This window comes from Accipiter gentilis, chromosome 10, assembly GCF_929443795.1.
Source record: "Accipiter gentilis chromosome 10, bAccGen1.1, whole genome shotgun sequence".
Classification (NCBI taxonomy): domain Eukaryota; kingdom Metazoa; phylum Chordata; class Aves; order Accipitriformes; family Accipitridae; genus Astur; species Astur gentilis.
In genome coordinates, this window is record NC_064889.1 from 24,481,557 (window position 1) to 24,501,942 (window position 20,386).

Consider the following 20,386-nt stretch of genomic DNA (forward strand, 5'->3'; position numbering starts at 1 on the left):
TAGTTTAATATTCACAGATTCCTACCAGGTAAATCTGTTAATGTTTCAAAGTTATAGCTAAACAATATATTTTTCTGGATAACTTAAAATTATGGAAGTACCAGCAGCATGCTTCTGAACTTTTAAAATGAAGTTGATAATTGCTCCAATATTACTAATTTTTTTAAAAGTAGAATTACTGAACGTGAGTAAAAGCCACCTTTGTGATTGAGTCCATAAGCTGTATTTGGCATTTTATTTGTTCTAAGTAATAGAAATTAGTATTTTGTGTGCCCTGCAATAGATGGTTACAGATTTCTTTCCTGCGCAGTAGAATTTTAGAAAGATATAAAGGAACCAAAACTCTTACTATGATATTAAAAAAATGTTACTTGAACCCATTTTAAAAAAAAAAAAAGAAAATTCAAAGTAAGTGTTTATACTATTTTATTCACCCTGCTCTGATGGGAGTTACACTGTTTTGTCGAGAGAAAATGCTTTTTGTTATGCTGCATTGTGTTCTGCAACATTTGGTCACAGATCCGTAACTGGAAATACGTTTTCAGTTGTAACTTTAACTTTTCCCCCTTTTGGGGGATTAACTCACACTTATCATTACTTAAATATGGGTTGGGTTATTATTTTTTATTATTTTTTGACAGTTTATGCTTTCAGGCATTCATAATGGTATTCCTCTAGTAGTTTCCATTTAGGTTTAATAAGGAATTCATATTAATCATTAAAAGAAGGGGACATGATTCTTCAAGATAATCAAATATTGACAGGTTAGAAATAGCTTTCTGCCTAGGTTCATTGATATAGGTGATGTGATATAAATATTTATTTCTTTTCTGTCACTCAGAGTAAATGCCACCAATTGATTCAGCATTGATATAGTGTCAACAGTTCATAAGAAACATTTGACTGGCTTGTGTTTTCCGATTAGTCTCTGCTCTATAAAGTGGGATTTACTAAATCTCTTCAATTGTCTGCTCATAGAGTGTGACTGCTTTCTGAAACCATTATTGCTTCGATTCGTAAAGCAAAGGTGTGACTATAGGACTTTGCCTCTGTCAGGCCTCTACATATAAAATAAGGATTAATTGAGCATTTTGTTTTTAATGATTTACAAGAGATAGACACTGATTTCTATCAAAAACAGCGGGTATAAGCAAGGGATGTTTTGTTTGCTGATCCGTAATTGAAGTCTGTTTTGCTTTTTTCATTAATTCTGTTAATATTGGCATCCAATCAAACTTGGTTTTGCAGGTTTAATATTCCAGTCCTTACTGTCGAGTTCATTGTTATTATGTTATCATTTTATGATTGAGAATCCAGTTTTCCCAGTAAAATAAATAAATCACCACATGTTTTTGGCATCTTTATTTGAGCCAGTAAATCACACTTTATCTCTCTATCGGTTGCTGGCAGATCCTTGCTCCACCCCAGTCTTCCTATTTCACCCTGGGTTTCTGGTTGCTCCTTTGTGCACAGAGACAAGAAATGGTGCTGGACTGGCAGCAGGCGCGAGCAGTGCGGCATCAGAGGATGGAGCTGCTCCTCTCTCTGGCTTTTAGGGAACGGTGTGAAGAAAATACTCTGCTTTTACCAGTTAGCAAAAAGCAGGAGAAAAGAGAATACGCTTCATGTCTGGTTCTGCTCAATTTGTTGCTTATAACTTGTGTAACTACAAAAAATTCTTCTTTTTTCCCCCCAAGAAGCAAAGATACGAGTATGTTCATGGCTTTGTGGATTCATTTAATTTCTCTTAAGAGTTTTGTTTAGAAGAACATTGCTGGGAATGTAGGAAAGAGATGTTTGTCATTAGCTCAAAGACTGGAGAATTAAAGTCTTCCAGTTTAGAAGACCGGAACTTCTTAAACACAGTGTGTGCTTTAAATTAATGAATACTGCAGTCTGAGAGAAATTATTTTTAGCACAAGGGATCCAGTATAGATTCTTTACGTATTTTAAAACCCATTCATGAATTATTGCTCCTCATAAAGTGTCTTTTTTTTCCCCTCTTTATTTGCATTTTCTGATTGATGCAGTAAGCAAGATAGCTTTCAGTAATAAAATAAATTTTCATTTTCGTCATAAACCTTCATATTCGAATGGGACATTTCATACCCTCTGAAGATACCTGGCCCAGGTTTAACTACAAATGGGTAATAATATAGAGTCATATTCTGCTTTGAGGTATTTTGAATTTTCTCAGAACTTAGAGATTTTAACCTCACCAGAAGAAATGCGTAGAGGAAAAGTATTTCCTATGAGAAACAAGCATGCTTTTTATTCAGGTAGTGAAAGGAAGGAACACAAATTTGGGAGTTCATCATTTCTGTCCTTAAAACTTATTATTTTAAGTAAGTTAAATATTCCATTTTCTGTTTGTAAGACATGCTGAGTATTGACTCTTCAGGGCATTTCAGCTTGTTACCATTGCTTATTTGTTCCAGTTGAAGCCAGGGGCAAAGTTCCTCTTATCTTCACTGACATCATATGGAAGGAGATGCTTAAACATGGCTTAGTAACTGAATGGCACATGTCCCCACTGAATTTTCAAAGCCATTTCAGAAGTTGGATACAGATAGTTAGCTTATGGCGAGCTCTGCGTGGCTCTCACCATGGTGCTTGTGGTACTTGAAATAGCTAATTTCAAGCTATCTCAGATGTGTTTATGTGATCTCTAATCACATTAGTGATAGCAGACCAGACATATCATTAGGAGGTTTTTGGTGCCTTTTAATACACAAAAATGACAGAGAGTCTTTAAGCAGCCATGCCAACTTATGTAAAATGTTTAACATGGTATCCCATAAAATAGAAATAGTTACTAGAAATGAATCAATGTTTCCTAGGAAAACACCTTTTAAAAATGGGACTTGCCCAATCTCATTTACTACTTAAAATGATCAGGCAATGAGGGAGATCTTTTTGGAATAGAAAATGCATACACTCCAGAATTTATTCTGATTAAAACGTTTATTTTCAGGTATACATGTGCGTTGCAAAAATGTCTTCAGTAATTTTTTTTTATTATTTTTAATAGGTAGTTTAGCTGGAAAATCAGTATATGTATTTGTACAGGAGAAGGTTGAACTGTAGTTTTATATTTGAATTGCTGATTCAGCAATATAATAAGTTTTTATAAAAGCCATGTCAGATCCCAAATTCCAACATTTGCAATCAGCAGTGCTTGTATCAGGTTTCTGTCTGAATAACTGAGGATACTGTCATATCTGGAGAGTTGTCCTAGTGAACAGAAAGATTGAGGCAAGGAATTAGTTGTGTATTTCAAGGAAAATTATTTTTATTGGATAGCAATTCAAGACTATTTTTTTCTGAAGATTTGCTTTTCTTAAAAGGTATATAAATTGAGCACTATGAAGCAATCCTACTGACAGAACTGTCACTCAATTAGTATCAATTATGCTGATTCCAGAATAAATCATAAACTTTTCTAGCCATACTTAAGATGACAGTTTTCTGTTGGATTGTTTCCATTCACCTCCAACTTTGGCTTTGGTTATGTGCTGTTCTGGAGACCCTTTTCCTATCAGTATCTGTGACCTGACCCTCTTGAGCTATATTATATCATTCCATTTTGACACCTTTTATCAAACTTTAATGAAATGACCCAGGCAAACAAATTGTCATTAAACTTTCCATCACTTTGTCCCTTGGTATCGTCTTTTATAAATTGGACAGCAAATGTTGTATTGATCTTCTCGTTCTTGCAGCTGAACTTGAAATGACCCAGACTGCTTGTTGTTTATGGCCTAGAGTTGCTTTTCCTTGACATTTCCATCCACAGCATGACATCTCTTTTGTTTTTCTTTCTTTCTTGTGGAGATGAATGAACAAGACATACGGTATCGAGACATCCTCGGTCATGGCAATGGAGGCACAGTCTACAAGTGAGTGTTGAATTTCACTTAAAATTTTTGAAAATAAGATTTAACAGCGCTCTTTTTTTTTTTTTTTTTACCCTTCATATTTGTATTGAGATGTAGGTGGGCCATTGCTGCTATGCAGAAAAGATTATAAAAGAAATTCTTAATATAAACTTTTTAAGAATTCTCTTTACATATTTACAAGGTATCTGCTCTTGGGTGCTGTGAGGGCTGGTGCATTTTCATTATCTTTTTAATGCTTAGTTTTGAATCCCTCCTGGGTAACAAGTTAATGGTTCGCAAGTGGAACTTGAAATGTCCTGAAGCATAATGAATTGCCTTCAGTATTTGCAATGCCATTATTCTTACTGGCTTACCACGCCCTGTGGTAGCCCAGTACTGAGAATGACACCAGTGGGATGTGATGACACCATTGCTCTGTCTTTCTCTGGCAATTCAAAATTAGTAAATACCCCTTTCACTGTTGCAGTGACTTGCCTCCCTTACGAGCAGCTTCACACACAGGCTGATAAATATATTAAATGATAAACTCCCCCAAATTTTGGTAGTGAAGCTTATACCCTGCAGCCAGTATTAATTTTAATATTATAAAGATTATAATAGCAGAGATACAGTTTTCTTGACAGGAAAGTCTTTCTCATGCATAGTGCAAAGTTTAAACTACATAATGTAATATCTGGTACTTAATAGTCTGCAGTGGTGTATGAAAAATATTCCACTAGGAATTAAGAAATCCATACTTTATAAGAAAGCCCTGAGGGAGTAATAAAGGTTTCCTCCAGAGAGCTATTTACCATATACAGTAACCCAGCATCCCATTATGATTTTGTTTATACCTTAGACATTTTAACTTTGATATTAACATTTTTTTAAAATGTTTTAAAAGCTACGGTGCATTTAGTTTAGTTTCTAATTGGCTGCCAACATTGCAAAATGACTCTCCTTGCAGAAGATTTAATGAAAATGAACTTCTAAAACCTTAAAGGAACAAATCCAGTCTTCGATTGGACTCTTCAGAAATCAGGTTAGCCTTGTAGATGGAATGTAGTTCAGAAATCTCACTGACGTTCTCTTGTAGAAAGATAATCCTAGACCAAGAAACTTGAACTTGCAGAAACGGTATTGTTTTTTTACTTTATAATAAGAAAGATTTGAGAGAGGGTTTGAACTTTACAGCTCAGTCAGTGACTTCTTGGTGTTTTCTGCTTTAGACAAGGTTGGTTCCCTTCTCCATGCACTGATAGGTGCTCTGGGAGTGACGTAGGTGGAAGAAGCATCACAAAGGAGGGCCACATGCTCTGGTCCCTGTGGAAGGCACTTGAGGCACAGTTAGGGACAAGGAATATCCCACAAAGTGATGGAACCCACATGTGTCATTGTTACCCAGTTCTGGGTCATTTTCTTTAGAGAAGTAGCTGAAATAAGGAGGTAGCAATTTGAAATCATGAGCAGCGTTAGAATGGCCATACAAGGTTGTACCAAAAGTCTCTCCCCTTCATCCTGCGTCTAATAGTGGCCAAAGTCTAAGGAGTGTAAACCAAGGCAAGTGAACGTGTGCTTTGCTAATGTTTTTGCACTGAGGATCTGCTGAACTTAATGTCTGTATGGCAACTTTGCACCTGCCCTACTCACAAGGAACAGCTCTATTCCACGTTTGCTCTCTGTGCTTAGTGTGTACAATGATGCAGTGCTTTTAGGTGGTATAAAAATATATCTTCTTTTATAATGTTGCCACATACGTAGTACATATTTCACGTTTTGTAGAATTCATATGGAAAATTTGGATATAATGCTGTGTAAAGCCAAACTTGCACTTTTTTACTTCTGTCTGTATTTCTGAAAGGTAGTATAGTTACGTGCCTGCTTTTTGGTTAATATTTTTACAAAAATATTTTTCTCTTGTGATGAATACTACTTTTTTAAGAGTCTGCAGGAGTGATGAAGGAAGAGAGATGTGAACACTTGAGGTGCAGAAGATAATAGTGCAGGAGGGAATGCGTAATACTTCTGGCACTTCTACATTGACTTGCTGCATTGTGTGGGCTGATGCTGTGATCCGCTTCGTTAGGTGGTTGAGTGTTGCATTTGCCGGCAATTTGGGAAAGTAAAAAATTTTACCTGTAAAATCATGAGCCCTCTTCTGTGTCAGGGAAATATTTTTACCTTTCTTCTTCCTTTTTATTGCATTCATACTTTAAATTAGCAATTGCAGTGACTTCACAGTATTTTCTGCAGTGCAAGTGTCATTCTGCACTGCTCCAGGGAATGTGCACCGTTTTTACATGTGGATATTTTACACATTCCTGAAGTCTTACTTTCTTTGCAATGCAAATAATAGCAGGATATAAATATGAAATAGAGTTTTCTCCCCAAACTGGCTTCTAAGCTATGCATTCCTCTCAGATCTTCCTGAATTTGTTTCTTGGTGCATTGGATTGAAGAGTTGTACCAATTCACTCTCTCATCCCTGAAGAGCTGCTGGTTGCTGTCGTTGCAGGGAGTTGGCAGTAACCATGTGGTGGTGATGTGCTTCGGACAAAGCACAGACAGAACTTCCTACCTTGGAGCAATTGCCTCTTTGTAAAAGGGAGCCTGTTCTCCCTCACCAAAGGATCATCTGTGCTACACAAGCCAATAAGAAATTGCAAAATGGAATACTTACAGGTAGCTGGATTGCACTAGTCATAGATAGCAACCCACATATATTTTATTCCAGTAAATCAATAAACATTTGTCAAATAAAATTAATTGCAAACGTTTGGCTGTTTTCCTTTTCCAGCATTTCTTGCTGTCGGTTTGTTTCAGAAGAGGCTGTGTGTAGTATTGATCTGAATCTAAAGAATGAGTGTGTCTATGTGGTATCTCTCTTTCTCTCTAGCTCTTTATACTAAGTCATATCCATTATGGCAATGATATATTATCAGCATTTAACAAACAAGATAACGTGTCTCAGGTCGCTGAGCAAAAATTTTCAGCCTCTCTTTCCATGTGAATTAACTACTATTGAAATAGTTTATTGAGATTGAAGTATTGATCACTTTTCATGCTAACCTTGGCTTAAGGGAGAGAGAAGAGGTGGTTTTGTTCTCTTTGGAAGACACTATGTTTAGTTAGAAAATGTATTTCATTTATTTGGGTTCTTTACAGCTGCAACTGTTTTATTGCTTGGAGAAGAGGTATCTTAGCTTTATTTTTATGACAGTATAATTATACTTTAGAAATACACTTGATTACTGTGTGTAGCAAAATTGTTCCAGTATATTGGCTTGGCCAATATTGCTATACAAACAACTTTTCAGTCAATTGAGTCTGGTAAAAAAATCAATACTTTATAGCAATATTTCTAGTGAGAACTTGCTGAATCTAAATGTTTTTCCTTTTCTAAAAAGAAGGGGTTTTTTAGTTGTTTGACTTCCTATTTTTCCCCTAGCTTTTACTACACTATTTTCTTAATTAGGGAATGATAACAATTACAGAGTTAGATATGGCAAAACCAGTTAATTATTCTTGCTTTCTGATTGCTTATATTTTCAAAAATACATGAGAACATACAAATAATCCCAAACTGTATATTCAAAAAGTATCTTTGAATATACAAACAATCAGAAAGAAAGAATTCTTCCACTGGTGCATAGTGGGCAGCGTGTACCTTGTCTTGAGTAAAGATTGTCAAGAAAGTGATGAAATCTGCCATAACGTGGACTGAAAGCATGCCAGTATCTTTCTCCTCTGCTTGCCGGTCCTTATAGGTAGTTTACATCATTAACTGGGATTTCTACTTTATGTGGACTATCGTTAAGTCGAATTTTTTTGAAACTCTCAGCTGCCATTATTTCATGGAGGTTTGACCTGACAAGAGGGCCCTAAGACTGTTACTCTGGTAGATGCACAACCTTCCAGCTTTGTGACAGGGTTTCTAATTTTTTTATCAACTATTTTATAGAAGCTGGTAGGATGGAGGATGCACAGTTTGAGCTGTTTCACAGCAGAAAACTTCTGTATACCAGTACATCTATTTTATTTACTTAAATTGCTTTTTTGGAAAAAAATCATTCACAGATAGGTCCAAAAAACGTTTGAACTATGTGCTTCTGTGCTGCATCTTCTAGCTCCATCATTGGCTGCAGAGCTCTGAGGCTGTTTTGGTAAGATTTCTCCTTTTTACTTCAGTGAAAGAAGGTTAACATTTTGGTTTGTAATGGGATGTATACGCTCCGCCAGCTAGTCTCAGGAGTAGCTACATTAAATTATTTAGACCTAAAATGCTTAGTTGTATATATTTTGAACCTAAGTATTACAGAGTAGAGGTATTTATCTCTGGCAAATAATTGCTCTGTGAAGTCTCTTCTCACATGGTATATCTAAAGTGTCACGATTTCCTTTCTTTATGTACGAGCAAAAATAAAATTTTTCTCTTATTTCATGTTTTCTAGTTTTTGCTTTGCAGTTGTAGCTAATGAGAAGTGAGATATTCAAGTAACTCTGTTTAGGGCATGGTATAACCTTCTGTGTGCCTGGGATTTTTTAAAAATGTGTGTTGTGTATGGTTTGTAAATCTTTGGATTCTGTTGGAGTCTTCAGCAGCAGCAAGCTGTAACACTGTATACTGAAATAAACATAAAGTCCAAATGATGCTGTAACTAATTTGTGAAGCTACCTAGTATTTGGGAGAGAGGGAAGAAAAAGGAGAATCGGTTATCATCTTAGTAAAATGCTGTTAAACCAGACGGCTTCACTTTAAGTTGAGTAATTGGGAGAGAAGTGGCTGTTGATGATGTACCGCCCAGAAGAATTGTATAGCTAGGGAAAATACAGATAAACGTGGAAGCTTAATTTGTTTGAGCAATTTACTTGAGCAATTTTGCTGTTCGGTTGAGTTGTACATTCCAGCATATGCCTGTTTCTTTATTCTCTATCTCAGCCAACCTTGGGGTGCCCCATTAGCACGTTAAACATAGCGCATGGCAAGACAGCTGGAAAGTTGCTATCTCTTGCAAGACAGCCTGCAAACGGTGCCTTGCGAGTGTGTTGCAGATCCTCTAACATTAGCAGGGAAAAAGCGATGTCAGTTCTGGGGTGAGGAAGCTGGAGGAGATTTAGCGGTGTTTGAGAGCGAGGGAGGTGGAGGTGATTTAGCTCTATTTGGAATGGTGATGGAATAGCCGGAGCTTATAATTGCCTTGAGGAGCTTTGACGCAGCAAGATTTGCTCCTTCTGGCTTATCCCATGCCTTCTAACGCAGGACACTGGTGCTATCATGAAGGAGGTCCCTCAAGAGGGTTTCTATAGTCTCAGTTTGTTCTTTAAAAGCGGTAATCATCATGTACCTGAAATGTTGCGGGAAGCCAGTCTAAATCTAAGCAGAGCTGTTGCTCTCCTATGTTCATTCGTTTCTGTATTTCTGTATGAATATGGAATACAATGACAATAATTTGCCCCTCTTTAAAATACTTCAAAGGTTATTTGGGCCCTTTTGCAAAGGAGCTAGTGTCATCCTCTGCACATGGCAGAGGGTGAACAGAGACAGAGAGGGAAATTATCTTCCCAAGACAGCAAAGCAGCAACAGAAGCAGGAACAGAGCCCATCTCTGCAGGTTCCCAGCCCAGAGCACTGCCAGCTGACCCACGTGTTGTCGTCGGTATTGTATTTCCAGGGGAGGTTCTCACTACACATTGCTTGTCCCAGCCTCGTGCTTGATGCAGCTCTGAAAAAAGGTTGTACAAGGAGGTTCAATGTTTTGTTTGGCATTAAAACAAATCTGTGGCCATGTGAAGTCTGAAAATCGCATCCCCCTGCATTCTTGTGTTGCAGTTGTGGAGGCATTTTCCTTTATTTCCTTTCCCAGGCTACATTCATTTTCTGTTTCTCTTGTTTTGTTTTATTTTTAGTCACACTGAAAAGCATTGGAACAATAATAGCTGGACTAAGTTAGAAATACGCCACCAAATTTCTGCATATTATCATTGCAGTTTAAACAAGACTGACCAGTGATTGCTGTTCGCTTGTTTCTTTTGACCCCAGCTATCACTTGCCTGCCTCATAAAATCTGTTATGCACAAAAGTGCATAAAATGAAGATAAAGTACCTCCTTCAAGTCTGACAAAACCCATTCCTTTGCAGAATGGTAGCTGCAGTGAAAGTAAATAAATGAATGGACAGCAATCACAGCCTAGTTGATGAAACTGTTCAATTAAAGCACAGGCATTTACATGGTGTAATTTCCCTAAATTGCCAATGAGCCCCTTTAGACACAACCAGTGTTCAAATTGATTTCAGCATTGATTTTGGCTGAAGCTGATAAATTTCTGCTTGTTAGTTAAAGTAATTTTGCAGAAGACTTTGTACTGCAGTATTGAAGTGTTCATTTAGCTGATGGTTAAAAGAGGAGTTATTTACAGAGGGTTCTACTGTTGTTCTGAGATGGGACAATTCCCCGGTCATCTTTTTACTTTTAATTTTTAAGCTTCAGTATACAATCAATAGGTTATTGAAACTGATTAAAATGTATCCAGCCAGCTGCCTATGGCTGTTTAATTAGAAACTGGATGATTCTTAAATTAAAGTTGTTTTGTTTGCATTGTATGCCCATAGCTTGGAAGATTAAGAGAATAGTAATCCTGAAAATTTGAGTTTGTTCTTGTTACCAATGAGTGAGGTGGAGCGTGCGCATAGTGCAGCTTTCTCTGCAGCTTGCCCCAATGTGGGCAATATCATCTCTTTCTTGGTTACAGACAACACCGTGTGTAGTAGAGAATTGGTGGAATTTGCCACAGCCAAGCTATGCTAAGCTTATAGACATTGACTGTTCCCTAACATAGAATACTTTTTAAAATAATGCTTTTGCTCATAGAAGTGAATGTGAAATGATAAGGGACAGAAGAATTGTGTATTCATGTAGGAATCCTTTTTTGCCATTATGCTGCCAGTGATGTGTTTCAGACTCTCTCCTTAATCTCTGATGTCTCTGTGAAGAACAGTGGGCATAACAACACCGGCAAGGTTGATGTTGATTTTTTCCATTTCTTTTCACCCTAGATTCTTTGAAAATGCTCACTTAAAATGCTAAAATCAACTGCTTAGATATCTACTGGTCATCATAAAGATTAGCCAGCCATACCCAGCTCTGATGTATAACCACCTTCCCTATACGTCACCACAGCTGTTTTGATGACGATGGCAAGGAGCGATACAAGAGGAGCAATGCCAAAATTGTTTCTAGCGTGTTGCTCCTCATGGTGGTATCTGCAGTCCAGTAGTGAATGGCGCAGTGTAACTCACCTCACGGTGTTTATGCTCTCAATCTGCTCCTGGGGAAGAGCAAGCTTTCTACTTGAAACTGAACGACAATTAGAAGAAAATGCTCTTTCAGCTATTACAGTGAATACCTAGAAAACTTTTGCTTCTTGGTACAGTTCTGTTTTCTACTACTGGTCATTACTGAATTACTGAACAGCTCTGTTTTTCCTTAATAGTTGTTATGCCGTGAGTGTCATGAACGCATCTCGTGAACAAATGGTTTGATAATGCAGAAAATCCAGCTTCAGGTCTCCTTGTGGAGACATGTTAGCATCTGAATTGCCATCACCATAGGATGTGACGTACTTTTTGGCTCACTCTGTTGCTTCAGATTTCTTCCTATAATTGCGATGGGTTTACTTTGCACTGGCAGGCTTTATGCTGTGTCAGATAATGCCTGTCCGTGTCAGTCTAAGCTTATGACTGCTGTGCTGTCTTTTGTCCTTGCAGCTACTTTAAAGCCAGCAGCTGAAATACATGACTGTCTCTGCATCTGATCTGGGTTGGTCCTGTGGTAGTGAGTGACCTAGTAATGGGGATGGTGGCACCACAGCCTCCTCAAGCAGTGTCAAGGCTAAGCCGTCTCCGTCTTTAGTCCTTTCTGTCTACAGGTCTTTCTAAGGAATGAGGACTGAATTGTAATGGGATGGGTACAAGGAGAGCGACTTGTAATCCAGTTTTCAAAGGTTGACCCTGAATGTTTGGCTGCAGTGGAGAAGGAAGACTCGTATAAGTGGTAACAGATGGAAATAGTAGTAGGTTACAGCATAAAGGAGGTGAGGGATTCATTCTGCTGTGCTTAGGCTTGGATGCCAAAACCGCCTCTTTCCCACAGAGATGGGTTAAGTGAGACATTTTGCTATTCGGTATTTTTTTATGTAGCTTCTAGTGCCAGTTTTCTCTTTTGAAAAGTTTAAAATTTAGATACAAGTATTTTTTGTTTGTTTTCTAGTTTAACACAAATCATTTTGCAATCAGTACTCAAGCATCTGTAATGGGATTTTAGATAGAGGGGAGGTTGGTGTAGATTGCTGTTTGAACTAGCACAGTCCCCATAAAAGCTCCTTTTTACAACTGCTGTGCACTTTGGATTTCCTGTTTTAACAGCCAGAGAGTCAGGCTAATGTGTTTGTCTATTGCAGAAGGCAACAACTGTCAAAGTGTTTATTTCCTAGAAACAATTTGAATCTGTTTCTTTAGATGGCCATCGGAGTACGTGACAATTCCCGCATTAGACTGCCAGAGTCTGACCAGGAGCGTGACGGACAGTGGCGGTACTAGGAAAAAAAACGGGGGGGGGGGGGGGGGGGGGGGATGAGGAAAAATTAACAGTAAAGCAAATCTGTGGGTGATTTGCTGCATATAGTTTGCAGCTGGTGACTGCCATGTCATTCTGCAATGCATAACACTTAGAGAATTGTATTCATCTTGTGCGACACTGACGCAGTCATTTTGCTCTAGGTTATTTCTCATAGGGCAGGAAAATGTTCAGTTTGACTTCGTTCAGTGCCCTTGCATCCTAAGGTGCTGCTTGCTACAACCATAGCTTTTTGTGTTAACTTTTTAACTCAAATAAGAAACCTAGGGCTTCTACGTGTATGTTCGTTTCTGTTAGGAAATACTCTGCCTCAGTCCCAGAGACCTTTCACGTGTGTTACTCTGTGCATCGAGTGAGGAGGATGTCTGGAGGACTTCCTCTGCAGTTCATCAGTGCAGTGCTATGGGTGAGCAGATATGGCGAAACGGGTCTGTATTTGTGATTCTTGTCAAGTGAAATGACATCTTGATGGTTTTAACAAATGTGTATAATGAGTACATACCAAGGTGTGAAGCAGAAGGAAATGTATCTGGGAGAAAGGACCTGAAATATTTACTTTTATTTTTACTTTGTGGCCTCAGGTTGCCACTCAGGAAGGTCATATTGGACATTAGGAGAAACCTCTTTGCAAGTAAGATGGTGCAGCACCGTTAACAGGGCATGAGAGTGGGAGGGGATCTCCATCCTTTGGGCTTTCAGCACAGAGCTGGACAAAGCTATGGCTGAGCTCATCTACTCCTCCAGTCCCACTTCAAGAGGGAGGTTGGATTCGATGGTGTGTAGAGGTCCCTTTCAACCACTCTTTCATCTGCTAAAAGCATCATTTAGCAGAATGACATGCTTTGGGTAAGCCAGTAGAGCTACAGCAGATCTGAGTTTGTGGCATTAGGCCTAAGTTTCTCTGGTACCTCAGCCAGAGGGGAGCATTGCATCCCTGCATCCTGCAGTCACATCACTAATGTAACAGTACTGTCAGTATATCATTTTGTCGTATTTGCTGATGTTAGTTATATTTCTAGGAAGGGAAGGGACTGACTCATTGGCATAGCAGACAGGTCATGGCTTTCCCTTGAATCATTTGGTCTTGCCAAGAAATATCTTATTGATTAGAAATTGTTTCCATGGCTATTGGGGGAAAAATATAAAAATACATCCTAGTGACCGGAGTGAAGAGGTGGGAAGCAGGATCTTCTGCATGGTAGGCTGCTGCAGGCTTTTTCAGTGCTTTTTTTTCATCAGCATTAGCAGCATGATAAAATGATTTTAATGAATTTTTGCTTCTAGGAAGAGACTGCATTTATTTTCAGTTTTCAGGTAATAGTAAACTCAGTTTGTAGTAGAAAGTTATAATATATGTTAGGAAAAGCTGTTTGAGAAAGCTCAAGGATCTTTGCCTACTCAGTCTGTGCTTCTGATGTGACCATCCTTGAGTCACTCATATGTGGGCAAATGCTTTACAATTAAAAATTAGAAAAAAAAAATGAAAATTGCTGTTTCTCTTGAATGCCTGCATGTTGAAACCTGAAGTTAGTTCTTTGCTTGCCCTGGAAGAAATTATACTACAATCACAGCAAGTAGTGCAGCACCCCACTGTGCTTTTAGGTACAATTTCTCACAGGGAGAATATAGAATTGTTAGTCTTAGCAAGTTGAAAGAGGGAGAAATTTTTTGTTTGGCATCTAAGCTATTTATTAAGAACCTTGTGCATGTTCTGTTTGGTTGGGTTTTTTTATTTTACTTTTGAACTGAGTAGAAACTTGCCATATTCAGTGTATGAAATCTTTAGCATTAAATATTAGGATGGGCTATGGTTTGTTCCATAAAGATGTTTGAGCCAAAGCATCTTACATTTCTCCCCTGTTTTTCTTTGCAGTAGACCTCAGGAAGAACAAAGCAGGCAATGTGAAATTCAGTTACCTTTTTCTTCCTTTTCTTTTAAAACGGAAACCAGCTGCTTCTGACACTTTTGGTTTGTAATTTGCTTTCCTGTAGAAACACTTCCTATATACGGGGGGAGAGATGCCGAGGAGTGGCAGTTCCCCCAAAGCCCTATTCTAGTTTTCCATGATATTGATTTTTATTTTCTGGAACACAAGGGATGCACACGCTGTACTCCACAGTCCATCAGAAGTTTTTCCGGCTTAGCTGGAGGGCTTTGTTCAAGCAGAGTGCACGCTTGCTCACACTGTCTTTCTTATTCCCCAGAATAACCCAGCTTTTGCCACAGAGCTGGGCAAGCTGCCTTCGCACCGCTCCCTGAGGGGCACTCTTGGTTTTCAGAGTAGAGGAGACAAAGTTATGCTAAAGGACTTGGCTCGCACGGGTCCCCTCAGGGCTTTAAATGTCTAGGGATATGGTTAATAGTCAAGGTTAATAAAATATTTGACACAACTGTGCCAGTCTTGCTTAGAAGCTGTTCAGTGTAATGGATGTAGGGGGCTCAGAGTAACGAACTCTAGTGGGAATGTGAAAGGAGACTTAAATTTCTTTTCCCTAGTCAGAATGTTTCAAAGTACGCGGTGTTTGAAGTCTGCCTGTCCTTGTCTTACACGACATGCGGCAGCTTTAAGCCAACCTCTCTGCATCACCTGCCGTGCATGTTGAGATGTCGGCCGCTTCCTCCATCTCACATTAGCAGTGTGCCAGGGCAGGAGGGAAGGAAGGCCCCCCCAAAACTCATCATCTCCCTATCTAGCTTCCAGCTTTCTTGCTCGGTTTTTCCCCTCTTTCTCGGAGCCCGTGCAGTGCTTTCTACCACACTGCCTCTGTTGCTGGAATTTATTTATTTTTTTCCTGAGAAGGTCTGAAAGTTGCTGCTTTCTTTACTCCATCCTCCCTGAAGGTTTCTTCCTTTTTTTGTGAAACCTATAAAAATTTTGTTGGGAGTTACTATTCTGAGTTACTGAAACTCCGTTTTCATTAAACCAACAATCTCTTAACTTGGTCCCTGCACCAGGTACTGCTAATATGTGTAAGGGGTGCTCCTGCATTTACTGCTTTCTACTGTTGTTTATCACCTTTCTCCTCATCTAGCAATGTTAAATTGGTTGCTCAGTCAAGTGCGGGTTTTGTCCTTTATCTGTATTGGACATAGAAACAGAAATTCTGAGCATCAAGAAAGAACAGTTTGTTTCCGTGAAGAATTTTCATTTTCTGGGGAAAATGAGGATGAGTTATTTTCTTGTTTCCTGTATATATTCTGAGATTAAGATGCAATTTTCAACTACTAGCTTTCACTGTTCACTTTGAAGATGTCACTGCAGATTGGTTTAAGATACTTAAAACTTTTTGCACTATCTGGTCTTTTTACAGATGCACAGCACCTATTTGCAGTCAGACTTTGGTGAATTTGAAAATAATTAATTGTCTTCTAAGATTGGTATCCCAAAATGGATTCCTGAGTTTTGCTTTTTTTTAATAACTTCAGTCATTATCCTCAGCCTGAAAAAATGCTGTGGCTACAGTAGCTAACAACTGCCTTTTTTTTTTAAATACAATAAAATGAAAAGTTACGTGCAGAATATTGGAGTTATGGTTTCTTTATGTGCAGAAATTGGGCACCAAATGAATTCTCCGATTGTTGTGTTTATTTTTTCTACTATTTTAATAAGTACTATGTCATTATTTTAAAATGTATATTTTTAAAGTATTTTAGTATTGGAGAAAGTTGTTCTTATGGTGGTTATTAATCTCATAGCATTTCCATCAATTTGCACTTAAAATAATAAAACATCAAGTTTATGGTAGATGCAATTCTGCAGCTAACCTGGGTGGGATCTGGGTCAGACCCTGCAGAAGAATGTATTTTTAATTTGTCCCAGTGTCTGTTAGGAGCTTCCTCTCTAGAGAGTAAAAGAGCACTTCATGCCATGGTATTTGTCTTGTAAATTCCCAATGTAACTAAGAGACAGAGAGGAAAGGGGAAATGCACATCAGAACCTGCTTCCTGCAGTTGGCAAATTGCAACAAATTTAAGTAATAACTTTTCTGTTTTTTAATAGTTGACGCTTGGCATCAGGTGTTCAAAATTACTTTTTAAACTTCTGATTTCCAAAGTTGGCTCTCTGATGTAGTACTGTCTCTTCAATTTCTCCTTAACAATAAATCATTTATAGCCACCTGTTCTCAATCATCTGTTATAGCTTTTGCAGTGGGTCAAAAGCAGACCAAAACCAAACCCCAACAAAAAAAAGCAGAAGAATGAACTTGTTTTCCCAGAGCTGGTTCCTGCAAAGAATGAAATTTTGCAAACATCAAAACAGTGTTTTCCTTGAATATTTTGCATTTCAGTGCATTGAATTTCTACTCTTCACATTTGTCTTTAAGCAGTTCAGCAGCTATTTAGCAACTGTTTTCACTCGTTTTTAACATCCACTTGTCTTTACTGTTAGGTACTGCTCAAATGCATTCCTAGCAAGAGGAGGAGTTGTAACTGTTTATTAGGCGACATCATTTGCCTACCATCCTGGAAGATTTCTAAGTGTGTGTTCACTGAAATGTACAGCGTTGCTGAGGAACCTATTGCATTTTGCTAGTTTTGCTTCATCTAATGATCTGGTTCTACAGTGATGAGTTTGTTTACTTACTTTTGGAGGTGACACTGAAATCTGTGAGAGTTGACCCTTGAGATGAGACTTCACATTACTTATAGAGTATGAATATTAGTTTAATCTCCTTGTAGACATCCGTAGACTTACTGATGGGTGCAGTATGCACAAAAAGTATGTTTTTCTTCATGCTGTGCACATTGTTCTGTGGAGGTTTTTTTAGTACATCCTTCTGAAGCTACATATAGGTACTAAATCTTAAGGCTTTAGCTGTGCTGACTGTAACCAAAATGATCAATTCCAACTTACAGTTCTACATAATATCTAACAAAGACGTTTTCCCTACACACTCATTGGAACGGGTAATTACTGTAGCAACTACAGACTAATTTGAAGTGTTAGCTGTTAATTAAAACACTACAGAGGTGTACGGTTGTCTTTTGGTGTAACCAAAGCTCCTATTCAAACTTCATTAATCACTTTACAGTTATTGTGTTGAGGAAGGTCAGGACAATCGAGATGCCGGATCAGCCTGGAGTAAACAAATTCCTTTCCTCCCAGGTAGCATGCCATTTGCAAAGCCACTGGACACGCTGTACCCATGGGCATGGTATCTCCTTTGTGATCCAATTCTCAGCGATAATTAAATGTTAAATTGGTACTGTCAGTGCTCTGTAAACCAAACCAGGTATCTGCCCTCTGCTGGAAATTTAACCCAAACTTCCACGGATGAATTAGCGTGCATCATAATTAAATAATCAAGTCTTCCCTTTTAATTCACTTGGAAACAGGAGATCTCTCTTATGGAAAAAAGATCAGCTTTCTTGACAAGCTAATTAAGTTGCCAAACTGTCCGGCACAGTACATATTAAGCTAACAGACGTTAAGCATGCTATCTCAACCTGTTCATTTTCTTATCATTTCTGCTGATCTTAAGTCCATAATGTTTTGCCACTGTTGATTCATCCATAGTTACAGCAGAGTTCATTTACTCCATTGGATTCGTTGATTATGCATTCAGCTATCAGTCTGTCAGAGTTTCGTCTGATGATTTTGCTTTTTGCCTGTTGTACTGATATTAAATAACACTGATTTTTTTTTTTAATATGCCTTTTTAAACTCTGTTCCTAAAAGCTAATGCCACTCAGTTACATAAATGTCTATCCGTGAGTTATTAAATTAAGGCGAAGTTTTTAGAAACTGCCAAACTATTAACAGAAATTATATAAGCACTCAGGGTCATAAATAAGATTAAACAACGGTCTCGCCCTGTACTATGTATCATTTTGCATGCAAAAAAAACTATTAAAGCTTTTCTTCTTCAGTAATAATTGCTAGAGCTATATAGTGGTAAAATATTATAATTCTTTAAACTTAGTGCCCACATATATGACATGACTGTGCATAGTGTTATAAATCAGTATGAGACAATAAAACTAGTGAAGAGGAAAACCTTTAATGGTTTTGCTTTTATGCAAAATTACATTGGATTTTTAGTAGACTTTTTGTTTCACCTACCTTTTTATTTTCTTAAGAGTTCTTGCTTAGGAATACACAAGTCATTGTTAAATAGCCAATTATAAATGTTTGTCTTCAGAAAGACAAAACTGGAAATTTATTTTGGGCACGTGAACATTAACAATAATGCTTTCTAACTTATATGCACACACACATACCAATCTTAAATACAAATGCAGAAAGTTCATTTTGCTAGTATTTTCTGTGGGTCCTTAGGTTATGACAAAGAATCAGTCATTACCTGTTTTACTTCACTTTGATTGATATAGCTGTGTATCTCACTGTCTTACCACTGAAAATACCCCTAGGACTGCCAAACTTGTGTGATAAATGTTGTTTTACGTGCAGATTCTGAATAATGGATATATCATAATTATATTTCATTGAAAGAAAATGTGAAAGTGGATTAGTTCATACTTACAAGTTTGCCGTTACATATGAAAGTCTTCAATGTGTAGATTTTATATAAAACATGCAGATGTAAAAACCTGCTTAATGATTTCATTGTAACTATAGTCTTTTGATCAATTGTTTTCATCAGTCTTTCTTTAGAAATGCTATATAAAATTGGTTTAACGTAAAACATATTAGCTCCAAGTCATTTTTCTGTGAAATTAGTGTATACATGTTGCACATGTGTATAGAGGTAATTTTATGGGTTCTCAAGTTATTTAATTTTTTTCCCTCATGCAGGGCATATCATGTCCCAAGTGGAAAAATACTAGCAGTAAAGGTAAGATATTACAGTAATTTCCTTTCTCTCTTTCTTTCTCTCCATTCTTTCTTGACCTTGGTTTCCTTCCCCTCCCTCTGATTCTTAGATCTCAATTTGTTTATTGCATTAAAGTCTACGTTGTTTATGCAGGAAAACCCCAGCCCATAAATTCAGTAATTCCAAAGCACAGAGTTCCCAGAATCCAGGTTTTGTCCACCGGGAATCACTTGGCACCGTGTGTAGGTACCGCCACGTCTTCCCCTGGGGTTACGTGGATGTGTCCAAGTGCAGTTGTGGTTTGTGTCTCTCTGGCGACTGGCAGAGGTGCTGCTTCACCGTCCTGAGCCCTGGCGTTACAGGAGTGGGGACGGAAAGGTCGCGGGATGCCAGCCTGTACCTTTCTCTGCTAATGCCAAACTGTCCCCAAGGGCATATTCTTCAGTGGTCTCTGCAACCTCCTTTTTAAATACAGAGAATTTCCCTCTTTTCTTTGGGATAATATTCTGTTTTCCTAAGAGATTTTGTGGTTTTAACAGCTTTATTTATTTTAACCCCCCCCCCCCCGCCCCCCCCCCCCCAACTGTTTTTTATCCAACTGATTTGGCTTTTTTTGTTTGTTTGTTCGGGTTTTTGTTAGCATTCTTTGCTAACAGCAGTGAAGCTGTATACTGTAGTGCTATGTGGTCAGATAAATACCAGTCTTGTCTGAAAGTTCAGTTAAAGCTGTGGTAAACAGTATGCCAACTCTTGTATGTAATTTGTTAAATTAAATTTGTAAATTAAATTATTAATACAGTTAATCTATAAAAAATTGAAATATGTCCTTTTTTAATATATCAAACTTTTTTTTAATTTGGCGGTTTTGTTGAAACTCAAAGCAGTAGAGACTTTTGGAAGACAAATTAATTGTTGCATTCATACAATTCCAATTAATAGTTTGGGATCTTAAAGGTGTATTTTAAAAACATAATTTATGGAGTAATTAGTTTAAAAACTGTAAAATAGGCATTTGGGCTCTTTTTTTCTTTTTTTGCTGTCTTTACATAATCATTAAATACTGGTGTAACTGAGTTAAAGTGAAAGAATGTGGGGGTG

The 20,386-nt window shown here is 37.8% G+C and overlaps 1 protein-coding gene across 6 annotated transcripts in view; it reads left to right on the forward strand.

Annotated features, from left to right (window-relative positions):
• Positions 1-20,386, forward strand: part of MAP2K5 (mitogen-activated protein kinase kinase 5) — a 141,434-nt gene that overhangs the window by 26,842 nt on the left and 94,206 nt on the right. For 5 of the 6 annotated variants that reach the window (XR_007507480.1, XM_049812260.1, XM_049812261.1 and 2 more), the window contains 2 exons: positions 3,835-3,899; positions 19,270-19,309. Coding sequence is in view for 5 of the 6 variants with exons in the window: in XM_049812260.1 (XP_049668217.1) it covers positions 3,835-3,899; positions 19,270-19,309 (105 nt within the window). In the remaining variant the exon portion in view is untranslated. The remainder of the gene's footprint in view (positions 1-3,834; positions 3,900-19,269; positions 19,310-20,386) is intronic. The other variant, XM_049812262.1, reaches the window with a different exon arrangement.